We start from the raw sequence: 18,688 nt of genomic DNA, 5'->3' as shown, positions 1-18,688 counted from the left end.
GCCTTGCCCTCCTCAGCACCTTTCTGGGAAGAGCAACGCTATTGCAGCATGGATGATGGGGCAGAGAAGCCCAGGATTCAAGGCACCACAGATGATGACGTGTTGGATCTTTCATTCAACATCTGGCTGTAACTTGAGAGAGAAATCAGAGCTGGAGATTGCATTCTTGAAGGTATTAGTGGCTGGATCACTTTCCAAGTTCAAGGGCCATCTGAGCTCTTTCTATTCATCTGTAATAGACATGGCTGGTCTCCTTTTTCAGATGAGGAAATTGACACACTGAGACGTTGGGTGGTACCCAGTGTTAGGGCCGCAGAATGACTGACCAACTCCAGATTCAAACCCCACACACCCACCTCTTACATCCTGCCCAAATGGCCCCTCCCCAGGGCTGTGACAGCAAACATAAGCTACAGTATGGGACTGGAAGACATCCAGATGCCGCCTCCAAACTCAGTTCTGTGCCTTCTCTTTGCCTGTTTCTTGGTGCGGGGCTGGACCCACAGGAAACCCTTCACCTGTGGTACCGCTTCATGATTACTAGTCCCCCAGGGCCAAGCTCAAGGCATCAGTTGAATTACTCCACTATTTTATAAGGCATTGAGGTTTGGGGTTCTATGTGTTTTCGCAAAAACAAAGTGTACTTTCTTGATGCAGACACTCAGTAAAGCATGTTCAAGGCCTCTAGTCCACATAGAATTCATTCCTTTCTGGGCTGGAAAGACTGAATTGATGTGATACCAACCCAAACCATAGAGAACTAGAAGGATCAGACTAATAACAGGGTCTCTGAATACATAATAAATAGAACTCTTGGTAAACATTAGAATTCTTTTATTAAATGCCAGTGCCATTTGAGATGGGTACCTGAGAGAGGTGACTTAAAAATCATTTTATCACAGATGTGTCTAGTTTCCAGACAAAACAAACTACACACCTCCACAACACACGGACTTGTACAAATCACATAAGTGAGAGGATGATGTTTTCATTTGCAAAAATGATTCTTTTCTTTATAAACTATTATGTAATATAACATATGCTGCTGCTAAGTCGCTTCAGTCGTGTCCACCTCTGTGCGACCCCATAGATGGCAGCCCATCCCTGAGATTCTCCAGGCAAGAACACTGGAGTGGGTTGCAATTTCCTTCTCCAATGCATGAAAATGAAAAGTGAAAGTGAAGTCGCTCAGTGTCCGACTAGTATATTATATATTAATATAGAATATATTATATGATATATATAACATATGTAATGATATATATAATTATGGACAGAGGAGCCTGGTGGGCTACAGTCCATGAGATCACAGAGTCAGACACAACTGAGCAACTAACACACACATATATAATAAAATATATTATAAAAAATACATATATAATCATATAAATATAATATATAATAATTCAGTAAAGGAGTCCTTTAAATGTCTAATATTCTCTGTAATGGCCTACATGGGAAAAGAATCTTAAAAAAGCGTGGAAGTATGTATACTTACAGCTGATTCATTTTGCTGTAATCCTGAAACTAGCACAATTTGTAAATCAACTATAGTCCAATAAAAAAATTTTTTTAATTCAAAGAAAAAAAAAACACATGTCTATAGTATCCTAGTGCATATATCATATGTTACATGACTGACTATATGAAGCAATTTCTGTTCACATACTGTCTTTGTTTTTGACTGCTCAAAACATTTTGGGACATGCGGGATCTTACTTCCCTGACCAGGGATTGAATCCATGCTGCCCCCTGCAGTGGAAGCGCAGACTCTTAACCACTGGACCACCAGGGAAGTCCCTCACATACTATCTTTTGAGAACACCATCTATTGATTTTGGTTTCAGCATAAGATTATATTGGTTTCCCAGGTGGCTCAGTGGTAAAAAATCCACCTGCAATGCGGGAGACTCTGGTTTGATTCCAGGGTCAGGAAGGTCCCCTGGAGAAGGAAATGACAACTCACTCTAGTATTCTTGCCTAGAGAATCCCATGGACAGAGGAGCCTGGTGGGCTACAGACCACAGGGTCGCAAAGAGTTGGACATGACTGAGCAGGCACACACTCATGAGATTATATACCTAGACTTGTATAATGATATTTTCATTGTAATGAGTTTCTTTTGAATAGTAATTAGAATAAAAGGCTATGAGACGAGAAATCTCTGGATCTCTGGATTCTGAAATCTTTGGATCCTTGTGTTAACTTAATGTTCAGCGATAGGTTCACCAGACACTAGAATCCAACATTTAGGACAGTGACTCTCAGGAGGTGTGGCCTGAGAGCATGAAGGAGGTCTGAGAACTGACCTCTTCACCCCATTTGTCCCCTGTGGTTCTGGGACAGACTGAAGGGAATTTCACCTGGGATTCTCTAGGGACCTCTCCTCCCTCTAGACAATGACCATGCTTCTTGTGTGTTCAGTTCAATTCAGTCGCTCAGTCATGTCCGACTGTTTGCAACCCCATGAAGAGCAGCACGCCAGGCCTCCCTGTCCATCATCAACTCCCGGAGTTCACCCAAACTCATGTCCATTGAGCCGGTGATGCCATCCAGCCATCTCATCCTCTGTCATCCGCGTCTCCTCCTGCCCTCAATCTCTCCCAGCATCAGGGTCTTATCCAATGAGTCAGCTCTTCGCATCAGGTGGCCATTGTATTGGAGTTTCAGCTTCAGCATCAGTCCTTCCAGTGAACACCCAGGGCTGATCTCCTTTAGGATGGACTGGTTGGATCTCCTTGTGTGTTACTAGGTATCTTCCCGACTGTGCTTTCACCCCCAGTCTGGAACCTTGGCAAAGGCAACTTGGTGGATTCCAACTGGAATCCCAAAGCCAGCGACTCTTGGGTCACTGCAAATTCCAGTCACTCACGAAGCTTTAAAATCACCTTCTGCACTTCTTCAGACAGAGTCAAGTGGCTTCACGTCCACACGGGCTTCTCTGTGAACAAGTCGATGGACTATTCAAGGCTGCACTGTGGGCTTCCTGCCCCCAGAGGTCTTGCTTCAGGGCACTGTTTTCACTGTGCTCTAGAGGGCGCTGTTCGCACGGGATGCCGATAGGAGTTCCTCCACCCAGTTCTGAATGGCCATCACTCATTCTGCAGAGGCTGTTCTCGACCCCGGGCTTCTCCTCTTCATTCATGTTGAGCTGTGCATCCTCACTTCCCCCTCAGTTTATCCTCTTAACTCTGACTCAATCCACGCACACCCAGCAAAGCAATGCCTTTTCTGGGTAAAGTGCAGAACTCCCTGAAGTTGAGAAGATAGACTAAGATAGACTACTTAGAAAATCTTTAGCATAAAAGGCAAGAAGACCCAACTCTGTGACTGTGAGTTCCATGAGTTCCTCTCGTCCTCTGGGACTCTCTCGCTCTGCAGTCAAAACCCCACAGCCCCCAGGGGTGTGTGCTTTCCCTTCAAAACTCTGAGCCAGGCAGAGATGAAGCGAGCCCCTTTAGGTCTTTTTTTGCAGAGCTGAGACATGCTAGCGTTTCCAAAACACTTGAAAAAAATGTTTTTGAAGGACAGCAAGAAAACAAAATTGGAATTGCGCATAAAATTAGTGTCAGCTCCCAAAGTGCAGGTTTCTGACTCCACAGCAAAGGCAAGTTCTCACTGAAGATGGGAGAGACACCTGGCTTGGGGTAAGCCTAACAGACTTCCAGGATGGCTGGGAAATGTCACATCTCCTGACGCCTCCTGCTGGGTGCCCATCCAGGTGCCAGGAAGTGATGCAGGTCTTTGTTGGAAGAGCAGAATAATCTTAGGATGACCAGCAGCCCTTATAAACTAGTTAGCTAGATAGAATTCAAAGCCTGAACTTGAACATTTTAACTCCTTTTAATAACTTTTTTTTTTTTTTTGGCTGAGCCATAAGGCATAGGAGATCTTAATTCCCTGACCAGAGATTGAACCTGTGCTCCTTGCTGTGGAAGTGCAGAGTCTTAACCACTGTCCCACCAAGGAAGTCCCTTAATGACCTTTCATATTTAAATTTGGTCCTTCATTTTCACATCCTGATACAAAAGCATGCACTGTGTACATATGTGAGTGTGACTTCTGGAAGCAGTAGAATGGAAATCACTAATTGTTGTAAAAGTGGCTCTGTGACCTTCTCTTCTTGTGCTCTTGTGCTTTTTGGGGCATCAATGTCTTCCAGCCAAAGATCACCAGGTACCCTGCAGTAGTTGAAAAGGTTGGCTTGTTGCAGCTAGTGAGAACACGCACCTCGAGGAATGGTGAGGAGCTCTGCTTGAAAGAGTTTTAGAAAGCACATAAATAGAATTTGGGCTTAATCTAGGTGATTTGGGAGAGTAAACGGAGCAATACTCTGCTCAGGATTCGATGTTAAGAAGTAGGGGTAATTCCGTGATTATGTTAATAAGTCTCATTATCAAGAAGGAGAGAAGAGTTGGTGCAAGGCTAATGCTGTTATTGGTGAAGAAGCAGTGATCACAGTGCCAGGATGGAGGGGGGGACATTTGGTCGTTTTTGTGGTTTGGACCGTGTTCACATTTCTGTATGTTCAGACATGATTCTGATGTTGATGTCTTGTGAAGCTGTGTTCAACAGGAGAACACAAGACCCAGCTGTGAGCCCCAGGACAGCCCTCAGCAACAACCAGGCCGAGATGTAGAGCCAGGCCGAGATGTAGTGCCAGGCTGGCTCCCATCTGTCAGGGGCTGCTTTCTCCTCTTTGCCTGCATCTGTAGATTGTCAGTGATACGATCGAATCCTAGTCAGTGTCTGTGGTAAGAGAAGCAGAGCATCACCCCTGGTTGCACGCCTCTCTTCAACTCTGCCAAGGAAAATTCTCTCCCTCTCCTGTTCCCAAGGCTTCCCAGATGGCACAGCAGTAAAAAATAAAAAAAAATCAACTTGTCAATGCCGAAGACTAGAGTTCAATCCCTTGGTCAGGAAGATGCCCTGAAGGAGGAAATGGCAACCCACTCCAGTATTCCAGACTGGGAAATCCCATGGACAGAGGAGCCTGGTGGGCTACAGTCCATGGGGCCACCAAGAGATACAACTTAAACAGCTGAACAACAACAATGACAACAATCGTGTTCTCACCTCTTCAGGATAAGTCTTCTGCCCTGATGATGGACGAATCCTTTATAGGAATGTTGGGTTTTCTATAGGGCTTCTGTCCCACGGGGCAGGACAGACACTGAAGTCAGGACACTTCAGAGACATTGACATGCTGTCAGAAACTTTGTCGCCCTCTCTCCCAGGAGCCTTGCCCCCATCTGGCTGTCATCTCCCCCAACACCGCCCATTTGACTCTACAGAGCAGACCCTAAGTAGCCTGGGTTGGTGACGCCTAATTAAGCTGCTGTGCATGTTTAAATTTCTGAACCAGTAATGATGATCGCTACTATTTATTACATAATTGCTGTGTTCTAGGAACTTTACATATGGGATTGCATTTAAAACATACAACAACAACAACAACAAAAAAAAAACAGCCTTTGAGAATATTTTACAGCCATTTCACAGGCGAGGAAGTTGAGACTCAGTTAGCCTAAGTGGCTTGCTTAGGTTGCCTGGCCATCAAGTGACAGAACTGGGGTTCAAGTCCATGTTTGCACTTTCCCAAGATGGATTTCCTCCTCTCTCCTGCTGCCTTTGGTTCTTCCCTGTGCCATGAACATCCTGCACCAGGGCTCCTACCTGCTCTTGATCCCCATGCGTGGCAGATCTCTGCAGTTATTCAGGGGATGATGCTGGACCGGTAGGCCCCAGAGATGCCTGCAGAAGGTGGAGGGCCTTAAGAGAGTACCAACACTCCCAGACCCTGTGATTCCCTAGCTTTTGTTCCCAACCTCTCTTCTCTGGAAGGAACCAGGCGCCCCGGAAAGTCTGTGCCACTTTCCCACTCTGAACACAGAGGATGAGATGGTTGGATGGCATCACCAACCCAATGGACATGAGTTTGAGCAAACAGACTTGTGGCTTCACAGGGAAGAGGGTGTGTATTCCTCACATGGGAAAGGTGAAGTGCAACCCCAAATCAGGCCTGGAAGAGTCCTGAGGCTCATGACCTTTCACATGCCTATGAGGCCAGAAAAATCGTTTCCAATGGCTTTGGTAAGTCCTATGTAAGAAGAACTCAGGCTGAGCCCAAGTGAGCAGCCTGGTAGAGCTAAAGATATCTGAGGTGACTTCTCTGGGAATACTGAACAGAAAAGCAACGATGCCCTCTGTCAACAATAGTTCTAGATGTCAGCATCCTGGGAGCTGGCTGGCTAGATGCTCCTTAGGCACTGAAGCTTTGCAAATTTAGCTGGGTGGCCATCCTCCAACAGCTTGAGGCCGTTTTCATAGAAAACAGGAAGTTCTCTGCGGTACCAGTCAGATGCATTTTGTGCTGAAGAGTGTAAACTTGACCTTCAGCCTCTTTTATCTGCTCTCTGGTGTCCTCAACCCCTTCAGGGCAGCAAAGATGATGCCCTGCAATGATTGGATAATGACTAAGTTACTCGGTATCCTTGAGCAACTTCACAGTGGGAACTGTTGCCTCTTTTGCTTCCTAGTGTATTACCTGGCAAGTAGTGAGTTCAATCAGTGGAGAGTTTGTTTGATTTCATTAAGAAGGCAGAGACCTTGGCCCATAATCCCTTTCCATGCCCTGCTACCCACAGGTCCTCAGGAAATGTTGGTTCATATGGTTGACCAGGCTGAATCCAGTGAGAATGAAAGTTGCTCAGTCGTGTCCTACTCCTTGTGACCCCATGGACTGTAGCCTGCCAGGCTCCTCTGTCCATGGAATTTTCCCAGCAAGAATACTGGAGTGCGTAGCTGTTCCCTTCTTCAGGAGATCTTCCCAATTCAGGAATCGAACCCAGGTCTCCCACACTGCAGGTGGATTCTTTACTGTCTGAGCCACCAGGGAAGCCCGGCTGAATTCAAGCTGTCAGTTTTCATGGAAGCGTGAATTTCTTCTCCAGCAACACTGCAAAGGGTCTACAGAAAGTCATTGGACTTCTGTTCTCTGGCTCCATAGCTTCTATTTTCTACCTCTAATAGATAATCTTGACTCTCAGGAATGTCCTGAGGGAACTCAGGCTGTGTGTGAGCTGTGAGTGGTTGGACCAAAAGGCAGGCAACGGTAGCTGTCTTTTCATCTACAGAGAGTGGCAATAGCCTTTGTAATTCTAAAGAATAAATAATAGAAGCGATGTCTATTTTGCCATCTTCCCTCGGGTACAGTGGCTGCTGAGCCTGCTGGGGTGAGACAGAAGCAGCATTATATCAACCATGGGGAAACCCCCAGCTCCCAATGGCTTCTCCTTAGGGGGTTGCCTGCAAAAGAACAGCCTGGGTCCTGGCTCTTTAATTGTCATCCAGGAGCCCAGAATGCAGGCACCTCATTTAGAAGGCAGAGGGGTTTGGTGACCAGGGGTGTTGTATGCAAATGAAGCCTGCGTTTCTATGGAGAAAAGGAGATGCAGGAGGAAAATGTGTTTATCTTCAAGAATTTGCAGGGTTGTTCCCCAGAAGAGAATGACACTTATTTAGAAATATCATGAGTGGTCCTTGAGGCAGAACTAGATCAGAGTTCTTGGTATCAGTTTCTCCTCTAGGTCTAGACGAGAATATCTTGCAAGGCACACAGGCGCTGAGTGCACTGGCCCTTGTTGTTGGCCAGCCAGGTGTCTCCCCCAGCTCTCTGTCACCTATGTACCCAGCAATTCTTTCAGTTCCTCTGTGCCCCTGCCCTGGTCACAAACACAATTGCAGTTACAGCGCACAGAAATGTCTCTTCCAAAGTATGGTTGGAAGGGGAGCCATGTGAGTGATGGCACGTCCATCACTTTTGCATGCATTGTGTAGCTGACTGAGTGCCATCCAGTGAATATAGAGTTCCTACTATGTGTGACTGTAATGCCTTGTCCAGGCTTTGGGTCTCCATGGCACTTCTCTGCCCTTCAAATAAGATGCTCCCAGAACATCTGCTACCCTGGCAGGTATCATACTGTTTTTGATGGTTTATCAGCTCATTTGTATCTCCCACCTCGACTAGAAGCTTCTTCCGGATGACAGGGACTGTACCTATTTGGTAAAGCATTGTCTGGGACACATGTTAGAATCCACACATCCCTGCTGCTTCGTTGTTGTCCAGTTCCTCAGTTGCGTCCGACTGTTTGCGACCCCATGGACTGCATTATGCCAGGCTTCCGTAGCCTTCACTGTCTCCTGGAGTTTGTTCAAACTCATGTCCATCGAATCAGTGATGCCATCCAGCCAACTCATCCTCTGTCACCCCCTTCTCCTCCTGCCTTCAATCTTTCCCAGCATCAGGGTCTTTTCCAATGAGACAGCTCTTCCCATCAGGTGGCCCAAGTATTGGAGCTTCAGTTTCAGCATCAGTCCTCCCAATTAATATTCAGGGTTGATTCTTTTAGGATTCACTGGTTTGGTCTCCTTGCAGTCCAAGAGACTCTCAAGAGTCTCCTCCAGCACACAGTTCAAAAGCATCAGTTCTTCAGTGCTCAGCCTTCTTTATGGTCCAACTCACATCTGTACATGTCTACTAGAAAAACCATAGCTTTGACTAGAGGGACTTTGGTCAGATAAATCAATTAATGGACACAAAAGTGAGTTTTCTGTTGGTTGAGGTATTTTCGCAGGGCGTGGATGCCCATCTAGTAGAGACCTTCAAGCAGAGATGAGCCCTCTGGTATCATACAAACCTCATGACCTTGTAATTGCTCATTTACTGAGCTTACTTCCCCCTTCAATTGTGAGCTCCTTGAGAACAAGAACAGATTTCTATTTGTTTTTGAAATCCTACACAATGAGCATACACTCAATGTTTGGAAAGTTCATACAAAGTCTGTTTTTTAAGAATGCACTGTTGACCAAAAAAGAATGCTGGAGCCCTGAAGAAAAAAAAATGGCAATAATATAATCCACTTGCTTTGCCAGGCCATTAAGAAGACCTTGGTAAACATTAGCTAATGGACAGCCCTATGCTTGCTATTAAGATTTACTGATTTATTAGAAAGTAACCTAGAAACTGTGCATGTTACATAATCTGGGGCCAATCTCTAATAACTCAATAGTTTAAAAAACACATATTGGTTTCTGTCTAGGGTGGGATTAAATGCCATTGTCTACGCAAAGGAGGATGTGGGCTGTGTATAATGAGTCTGCCATGAGAAAGATGGGGTTGGTCAGAGGAAGAATTTGTCCTGTATTCTCACATTCTCTAGGTATAATTCCTCTTACTGTTTGAATACATAAATCAACAGCATTGACTAACTCAGTGCATATACAAACTACTTTCAGTAAATGCCAGATTTTATAAGATCAATTCAACAATAAAGGCTGCTTTTAAATCTCAGTTTCTTACATAACAGTGAACATTGTGTAGAGAGATTAATGGGGTATCTTGTTGCTTCCTGGTGTGATCTTATTTTTGTCTTACAAATCTGTACTTACCTTTGTCTATATTATCCACCTGTATGTTTGTGAACACTTGGAAATCTCAGTATCCCAGTGTGTTTCTGAGATAGGCTGGGAGATTGACAATAACTGATTGTTTCTGGTGAAAGGCATCAGGCACAAGCTAGGAGAAAGAGCGAGAGGGCTACACAGGGTGGCAAAGGAGAAGAGGGAAATGCTGGAACAGAATCCATGCCTGCTGCTCAAGGACCTTAGCGGGCAGCTTGTCATGTCTTAGCATGACGGTATTCAAGCCATGTGATGTCTGGAAAAAAAACACATACCCAGCTTGGGGCTTGGCCTGAGAACAACCAATTGCCTTAGTTTAAATCGCACAACTCCACTATCAAATTAACGTTTTAAGGCTAAAACAAAGTATCATCAGTTCACTGGCCAAAGCATACAATAAATTAAGCTGGGTTTAGAAGAAATCAGCCTGCTTATGGAGACCAACTCCCAAAACTTTTTCCTTGCTATTTTCTGCCGTGGACGTTTCGGGACGGAATATGTTTAAGATGACGTTGGTAAGTGGAGGCCATGTGGGGAAAGCTTTTTAAGCTGGTTGCTTTTTGTCTGGCTCTTTGCATGGCCAGGCAGATAATAGTTTCTTAGGAGAGCAAGCATGGAAACCTCAGCTTATCTGAGAGAGTAATCAAGGGGGATTCACTCACTCTACAGAAATACTCTCATCAAAATTAAAATGAATTTAGGTGGACTGGGAGGACAAGAATGGTCAGGCACAAAAACCCAAAGGTTGGTGTGTTAGGAGCTACCACTGGAATTATAATGCATGACAAAGAGGCTGTGGATTCGACTGATGAATGTTGACTTTTAAAGAAGTTATTGTTTTAGGTGAGATCTCAAGTGGTAAAGCATCTGTCTGCAATGCAGGACACCCGGGTTCAGTCCCTGGGTTGGGAAGATCCCCTGGAGAAGGAAATGGCAGCCCGCTCCAGTATTCTTGCCTGGAAAATCCCATGGACCCGGAGCCTGTTAGGCTACCATCCATGGGGTTGCAAAGAGTCGGACACGACTGAGCAACTTCACTTCACTTCACTTCACCCTATGAAGAACTTTTGGAAACAGTCTGAGCTTTCACAAACCTGGGAAAGGGAGAAAGTCCCTAGTGGATAGAAGCAAAATTATATGAGATGTGTGTAGTGAAAGGGAAGGATTGAGGAAGAAAGAGACCATTTCCCTGGCTGAGTTACTCTTGGGACCATGCACTTGGGACTCTTTGGGGGCTTGAGGTCAATGAAAATTGGGTGGGATGAGAGCAGGGCCCTCAAAAGAGAGTGAACTTCTGTCTGCTCTCCTGGTAATATTTTCTTTTATTTATATATATATTTGTTTTTTTCTCTTTACCACTTTTACTTGGGGTCTTCTTGTGTTTTCACGTGGTTGAAGGCCATGGGTAAGACGCGGTAGAATATCACTTTTGTTTAACTTTTATCACTAAGTTGGTTTCGCTTCCTAGTTTGTATGAATAAACACATTTTTGAAGGGGGATTTTGAAATCTATTTTAGAAACGTGTTTGCATTTGATTAAAAATACCACGAAGACACTGCTAACCACAACAGGCACACCTTGGGAGTGGGGTGGGCACACCTAGGGGAGGGGGCCGTCTAGTGTTATGACCCCGAGATATTGAGCCGTGTTGGCTGTTTGGGGGAAATCCCTTCGGTGCTGTGCTGTAAAATGGAAGCTACAATTGTGTTTTTAATGAGACCTTTGCCCACGTATTATTTTGAAGCTCTTAATTCATTCACGGAATGATTCCATTGATGCTGATTGAATAAATAGTAAGCCCTCATGGTCTGTGCTAACAGCTAGGATAGAGAAGTGGATAAAACATGGTTCTACCTATGCAAGATTTGTTAAATCACAGTGCTCCGTCCGTCAGCTTGGGAGCAGGGGAGAAAGTGGGAGACACTGACAGTGACCTTCTTACTATTCCCTTTGGGAATCTTGGCATCCCAGGCTTGTGATCCATGGAGAAAACATCTCAGATCTTATGATAGGACTTGACTAAACAGTGCTGAGGAACTCTGTTTCAAATAATGTCGAGCACAAAATAAGGAAGTTGACCAAAGCTTGTGTTAAAATGTTCCAGAGAAATCTCACTTTAGAATATAAACAAAGTAATAACTGAGAAGTAGAGATTCCTCTGACCTGGAAGCAGAGAAACTCACGTGCTGGTTGTCACCCCACCACTGGTCAGGCTCCTGACTTTGGTGCTGTTTTTGATTTTGATTGAATTATAGTTGACTTACAATGCTGTGTTCATTTTTGCTAGGGTACCTGACTTTGGATATGTCACTGAAATTTTCTCAATTCCTTCATCAAATAAATGAGAGAACTGAATTGGATTAGAATTTCTCTAGCTACAAGGTGATTTAAGTAATATGTTGTGAAACTTTTCCCCATAGTTATTTGTTTCTATATATGAACGAAAAATGTAATTAGTGCATCAAGTTTCTGCTGTCACAGATATTTTTCCTTAGCTTAAGGCTAAATTTATTAAAGAAAAAAGGAGAGTCGGTTTAAAGAATACTATCAAATAAATCAGAGTATAGGTTACAATTTGTTATCATAAGTGTTAATTTATATTTAACAGAAAAGTAATTCAGTTATACATACATATATATAGATAGATGGATTCTTTTATATTTTCTATGCCATTATGGTTTATCCCAAGATATTGAATAGTTCCCTATGCTATACAGTAGGACCTTGCTGCTTATTCATTCTATATATACTAGTTTGCATCTGCTAACCCCAAACTCCCTCTCCGTCTTTTCCCCACCTCCCATCCCCTTGGCAACCACAAGTTTGTTCTGTATGTCTGTCTTATAAGAAACATTTTTAAGGTTGGGCATGACTAAGGTCAGAAAACACGTGGATATATATTCTCTTAGGTTCCTCTACATGTCTATCTCCCTGTAATTAGCTTTCTTCTTTATCTTTAAGCCATATGGTCTTATAGTAGAGAGTTTTTACTGGAAATAGCATTGTGGGATCCAGAATAAAGTTGTCAGCTTGCCCAAGTGATCAGTCACACAGATTGTACTGAATGGCCTTTTCATAGACAGCTCTTCATGTGAGTCACTTAGCTCATTAGTGCAATACACATGATTTTCTTCTGTTTTGTCTTTCTCTGATGTGTTTTCAGATCAGTGTGTTGACAGAAAGAATGTTCAAGCATCTTCGGAAATGGTTTGTCACTCGCTTTTTTGGGCGTTCTCGGCGGAGAGCGAGGCTGGTCTCCAAAGACGGAAGGTGCAACATTGAATTTGGCAACGTGGAGGCACAGTCGAGGCTGATATTCTTTGTGGACATATGGACGACCGTGCTGGACCTCAAGTGGAGATACAAAATGACCATCTTCATCACAGCCTTCTTGGGCAGCTGGTTCTTCTTTGGCCTCCTCTGGTACGTGGTTGCCTACATCCACAAAGACCTCCCTGAGTTCCATCCCCCTGCCAACCACACCCCTTGTGTGGAACACATTAATGGCCTGACCTCAGCTTTTCTGTTTTCTCTGGAAACGCAAGTGACCATTGGCTATGGATTCCGGTGTGTGACGGAACAGTGTGGCACTGCCATTTTTCTGCTCATCTTCCAGTCTATACTCGGAGTCATCATCAATTCTTTCATGTGCGGTGCTATTTTAGCCAAGATCTCCAGACCCAAAAAACGTGCCAAGACCATTACTTTCAGCAAGAACGCAGTGATCAGCAAGCGGGGTGGGAAGCTCTGTCTCCTGATCCGAGTGGCTAATCTTCGGAAAAGCCTCCTCATTGGCAGTCACATATACGGAAAGCTTCTGAGGACCACCATCACTCCCGAAGGAGAGACCATCATTTTGGACCAGATCAATATCAACTTTGTGGTTGACGCAGGGAATGAAAATTTATTCTTCATCTCCCCACTGACGATTTACCATGTCATTGATCACACCAGCCCCTTCTTCCACATGGCAGCAGAAACCCTTCCCCAGCAGGACTTTGAACTGGTGGTGTTTTTAGATGGCACGGTAGAGGCAACCAGCGCCACCTGCCAAGTCCGGACATCCTATGTCCCAGAAGAGGTGCTCTGGGGTTACCGTTTTGCTCCCATAGTGTCCAAGACCAAGGAAGGCAAATACCGAGTGGACTTCCATAACTTTAGCAAGACTGTGGAAGTGGAGACGCCTCACTGTGCCATGTGCCTTTATAATGAGAAAGACGCTCGAGCCAAGGTGAAAAGAGGCTATGACAACCCCAACTTCGTCTTGTCAGAAGTCAATGAAACCGACGACACCAAAATGTAACACTGAGTTTTCAACAGGAGTAGAGTGGAATCTTGAAGATACCTAGTTGACTAGAAACATTATGAAACAATCGACAATTTGGGGTATGACAGTAGGAGGAGAGCCTTTAAAGTCTCCATGAACAATGCCCCTGAACCCCAAAACCATGATCCTACAAGACACATAGCTCTACAAGTTAATTGCATGAGAACGTGAGATGGATTTACAGGAAATTGAAATATGGGAGCCATGTGCTCAGTTCCTCAGTCGTGTCCAACTCTATGCAGAGCCCTCCAGGCTCCTCTGTCCATGGGATCTCCCAAGAAAGAGTGCTGGCATGGGCTGCCATTCCCTTTTCCAGGATGGGAGCCATAGGAGCTCACATAAACTCTCCAATAGGATTATTTGAAATCATGCAGTGTTGACTGGCACAGACAAAAATCATTGAAAGCCTCATGGACAGGCCAAATGAGATCTTTTTAAGAGTCTCCCTAAAGCAGTTATGAACTTTATTGAGGATCAGGGGAAAACTATATTCTTACTTTGATTCTACTGATAAGAAAGAAATCACTTTTATTTTAACATTGGCTCTTATCAAAGGAAAAGTTGCTTCCTGAGTTGGGGGAGATGAACCAATCAATGATAGTGAGAAAAGACAGATGCCCAGTGAACATTTGTGAAGCTCTGATCTTCTCCAGCCCTGGTTGTTGGAGCTTTTGTATTAGTCTGGGTCATGCTGTTTTCCCAGAGCAGGGAAGACCCAGTCCATGGACCCCACATCTCTAGGTACCCAGTGAGGAGAGGAGCATGGGACACAGCCTGCTCCATGGCATCCCGACATCCTGCAGTGAAGCCAGTGTTTTGGCCCATGTACTTTTAGACAGAAGCTAAAGCACCACTCTAGGATCTCAATGAACACTCTCCTGTAAGAAAGGATGCTTGGTTTGGAAATAGGTTTGATATTTCTTCTCATTTGTGTTCGATGGGAGAAGGGGCTGGCTTCAAATCTGTTAAAACAGTACTTCCTGATTTTCCAAGAAGGCAACGAGGAGTCTGACAGTGGAAAGGCAATTTAGAACGGAAAACACTGCTAATGCTTCCAAGAAAAATATGTCATGTTTTTCGCCTGAGGGTTTGTAACTGAAATGCTGTTTCTAAAGGAGAAGCATGGAAGGGTGGGGAATGGGATGTGACTTCCCCATAAGAAAAATGCTAGGTCTTCCTGCCTCTGAGAGCCAACACCACATTCTTCCTCAAAGAGACCACTGTGATATCCTTATATTATGTGTGTGTTAGTCGCTCAGTCTGGGTCCAATACTTTGCAACTCCATGGACTGTAGCCCGCCAGACTCCTCTGTCCACGGAATTCTCCAGGCAAGAATACCAGAGAATTCCATGGACAGAGAAGTATTTTATTTTGCTCTGAAGAAGGGGATTTAACTGTGAATGTCTTGTTCAGTTCCCCACCCCCCACGTTATTTTGAATGTATTCTGGAGAGGATGGTACCCAAAACTGCATAGGAATCAAAATGTTTTCAGTGTGTTGATTAACATATTAAATCTCTGAGGTTGTGATGCCCTTTCCCCAAGTGTCAGTCGTTGTGCATTAGTGTGGAAGACCAACCAGTGACAGTCTTCTTGGGGAGGGTGGGCTTTCTCCCAGGAGGAGTGAGGGGTGGCCTGTTGCCTTGTCTCCAGCATCCCCAGGACACGACCTCCGGTGCAGACATGCCCCCTTCCCTAGTGGCCCCTCAAAACTCTCCATGTGAGTCTTGGCACACAGTTGCAGGTACTGATGGCGTGGTTTACCCAGGCCTGGGGTGGAGTTTGTATGGATGCATACACAGTCCCTGGCCCTTCTGACAAAGACGAGTGAGGAATCCGCTGGGTTCAGAGTTGTGCGCTTTGTCTGTGGCCGTAATGGTGGACCCCACCAGTCCATCACTCCGTGACTATAAGCGTGTTGGCATTGCCATTTAATCTGCTGACAGAGCAAAAGGAAATCAGGTGTAACAAGCTCGAGGAAGCGAGAATTCTCTGCTGATCCACTGCTGTGAAGGTTTATGACTCCAGTGTTTCTGTAGATTGGAGGGTCTGTTCTGCTCCTTAGCAGATGCTAGGGGATGCTGGCGGTGAATAGGCAATCAGTAGGTCATCATAGGCGATCCATTCCTCTCGATTGCTAAAAGAGCAGAACCACCAGAACCTTTGCGAATGACCTTTCTTTCCAGGTTATTTGATGGAAGACTGTCTGCTTCCAAGGACTCCTTCCTTAGGATTAAGGTGTTCTACCACTTGAAGTCTACTTTTTAATGCAAATACCCATTGAAACTTTTGTTGTGGTCATTGTTGTTTAGTTGTTAAGTTGTGTCCGACTCTTACAACCCCATGGACTGTAGCCCACCAGGCTCCTTTGTCCATGGGATTCTCCAGGCATGAATACTGGAGTGGGAAGCCATTTCCTACTCCAGGGGATCTTCCCAACCTAGGGATCGAACCCACAGCTCCTTCCACATTTCTTGCATTGGCAGCTGGATTCTTTACTGCTGAGCCACCATTGTAATCACATTTAATCTTTGGCAACAGTTAACATACTTACACCCAGATGAAATAAGTCCCTGAAGGCACCTAAGGGGTGGCTGGAACCCCAAAGCAGCCTAAGAATCATGGACATACAAAGAGAGAGAGTTATGACAGGCACAGGAACCCAGTGAGTAAATAAAATGAATAGGAGACAGAATGTTCCAGAGGGCCAACTTGCCCATAGTTTAATGCCAGTGTTAAAGGCATTAAACTTTTATTCTAAGGTGGTAGCAGGGTTCCCGGCAAGGCCTGAACATATAGGGACTGCTATTGCTACAGGCATGCTCTATGATTCTATTTACTGATTTATCCATTTTAAAAGGTATTCAACATTTCTTAGTCCTTTCGAGAAAAACTGAACTGCATGGTGCATCACCATATTCAAAGTGTTTTATTGGGGGGTGGGGGGTGGGGACTGATTCCCCTTGAATGGCCTGCTTAGCTCTGCTGCCCTGTGGTTTTGACTTACAGAGTCTGATCCTGGTTTAACCTTCCAGGTCTTAGAGTGGTTCAAGCTCCAATATTTAGAGTTAAGGTATGGGGGACTGTCTAAAATTTTATTCTTCAAGAGAGAAAAGGTGGAAGGAGACGTTCCTCTCCAAGTTGCCAAATTTAAAGAGCGAGATGCTTGGCCTGTTTCCATGGACAGCAGAGAACTTCCTTGGTGGATCACGGGGACAGTTGAGGAGGTGTCTTCCTTGGAGGTTTTGCATGAAACGGAAGATGGGTCCTCAACAGGGTGACTGTGACTAGCACGGGGTCCCGTCTCCTGTTCTCAGATGATCAGAATGCAAATAAGGCCTTGGCCCCGCCCCCGAGCCGTTGTCCTCCCCATTCCAGGAAGTGCATGTCAATCAAAGCTTGACAGGGGAGATAGAGCTTTTTATTTTGGAAGCCAGAAGTTTGAGAACAATGACTGGAATTTCCTCTTTCTGTCCAGCAAGGGCTGTTTGTCACTGGGGAGATAAAAGTCCAGGGGTAGGGAATAAAGGTTATCGGAATTTGCGCTGCACAGAGCGGCGTGGGGGGCGCCACACGAGGAGGGGTTATGGAGGAAATCTATTTCAATGCCTGTCATTAAGTTTCCATTAAAAGAACATTCAGTTAGGAATTCAAAAATAATTTAATCTCCCCAGCCAGATGCACCCAGCTGGACTCCTTGGAGCTGAGCCCTGCAGAGAGGGAGAGTTGCAAGGGGGCTGAGGTTGGGGGGGTGCGAGGCGCGGTAAGGGCGGGTGTGGGTCCTTCCACAACTCCATTCCAAGCAACGTCCACAGCCCTGGGTGTTGTTGAGGCCAAAGCGTCTTTCAGGCGAGAGAGGAACCCCAAATTTGTCTTGTGCTATAGTAGGAGAAACTTAGTACAGGAGCTACTTCCTGAGTTCTTACTATGTCTGGGGTTCCGTTTAAAGCACTTTGTTCACGCTATCTGGTCTTCCCTGGTAGCTCAGATGGAAAAGAGTCTGCCAGCAAAGCAGGAGCCCCAGGTTCGATCCCTGAGTTGGGAAGATCCCCTGGAGAAGGAAATGGCTACCCACTCCAGTATTCTTCCCTGGGAAATCCCATGGACAGAGGAGCCTGGCAGGCTACACAGTCCATGAGGTCACAAAGAGTCAGACCTGACTGAGCGACTAACACTTACTTACATATCTAACTTAATTTTCCCGATGATCCAGTGAGGTGCTATTATTCTCCCTGTTTTCCACAAGAGGCAGCTCAGGTAATGAACTTGTCCAGAGTCACTAGCTAGTCAATGGCAGCGCTGGGACCCAAACCCACATCTGTCTTGAAAGCCCATGGGTTTAAAATCACTCAAGTCTACATCCTCTAACATGGGTCACCCCCTGGGAGAACTTGCCAGGGCTGCCAGACATCTACCTGGATCCCATGGATAGTCAGTACCCGTTTCTGGTTCCGTGTCATGCTCTGGAAGAAATCCCACATTGCTTGGCACTGGATTAAGGCCCTAGCCAGTGCTTAACAAGCATCTCTGGACTTGGGTGTTCTAGGAATAGTGGTATCTCTTTAGGTCTACATGCACGCTAAGTAACTGTACTAACTAGATATATGTTGGTTTATTTCAGTCTGTCAGTAATCCGTCATTTGAGGTAGAAACTGATATTTTCATTTGATCGATGGGGAAATGGAGCTTTGGATACCCCCTGGAGGGCAGTGTTTATATTCCGTATTCACTTCCGTGTACCTATAGCACCAACACACTGCCTCATGTAGTCAGTAAGGGGGTCTTGAGTCAGTAAATGAATGAATGAATGATTTGCTCAAGACAACATGGGTAAGGGTTGCTTTCATCCTACATCTGTCCGAAGAATTTTTGACCAAGCTACATTATTCATTTGCAGA

The 18,688-nt window shown here is 45.1% G+C and overlaps 1 protein-coding gene across 1 annotated transcript in view; it reads left to right on the top strand.

Annotated features, from left to right (window-relative positions):
• The window catches only part of KCNJ1 (potassium inwardly rectifying channel subfamily J member 1), a 33,266-nt gene extending 17,937 nt beyond the window's left edge, over positions 1-15,329 (top strand). The window contains exon 3 of the mRNA XM_040255658.1: positions 12,627-15,329. Within this exon, the coding sequence (XP_040111592.1) occupies positions 12,648-13,766 (1,119 nt within the window). The 5' untranslated portion in view covers positions 12,627-12,647 and the 3' untranslated portion in view covers positions 13,767-15,329. The remainder of the gene's footprint in view (positions 1-12,626) is intronic.
• Positions 15,330-18,688: the final 3,359 nt, after the last annotated feature.

This window comes from Oryx dammah, unplaced genomic scaffold (assembly GCF_014754425.2).
Source record: "Oryx dammah isolate SB20612 unplaced genomic scaffold, SCBI_Odam_1.1 HiC_scaffold_15, whole genome shotgun sequence".
Lineage (NCBI taxonomy): Eukaryota > Metazoa > Chordata > Mammalia > Artiodactyla > Bovidae > Oryx > Oryx dammah.
Note: the sequence above shows the minus strand (reverse complement) of the source record. Positions and strands in the feature narration are given on the sequence as shown.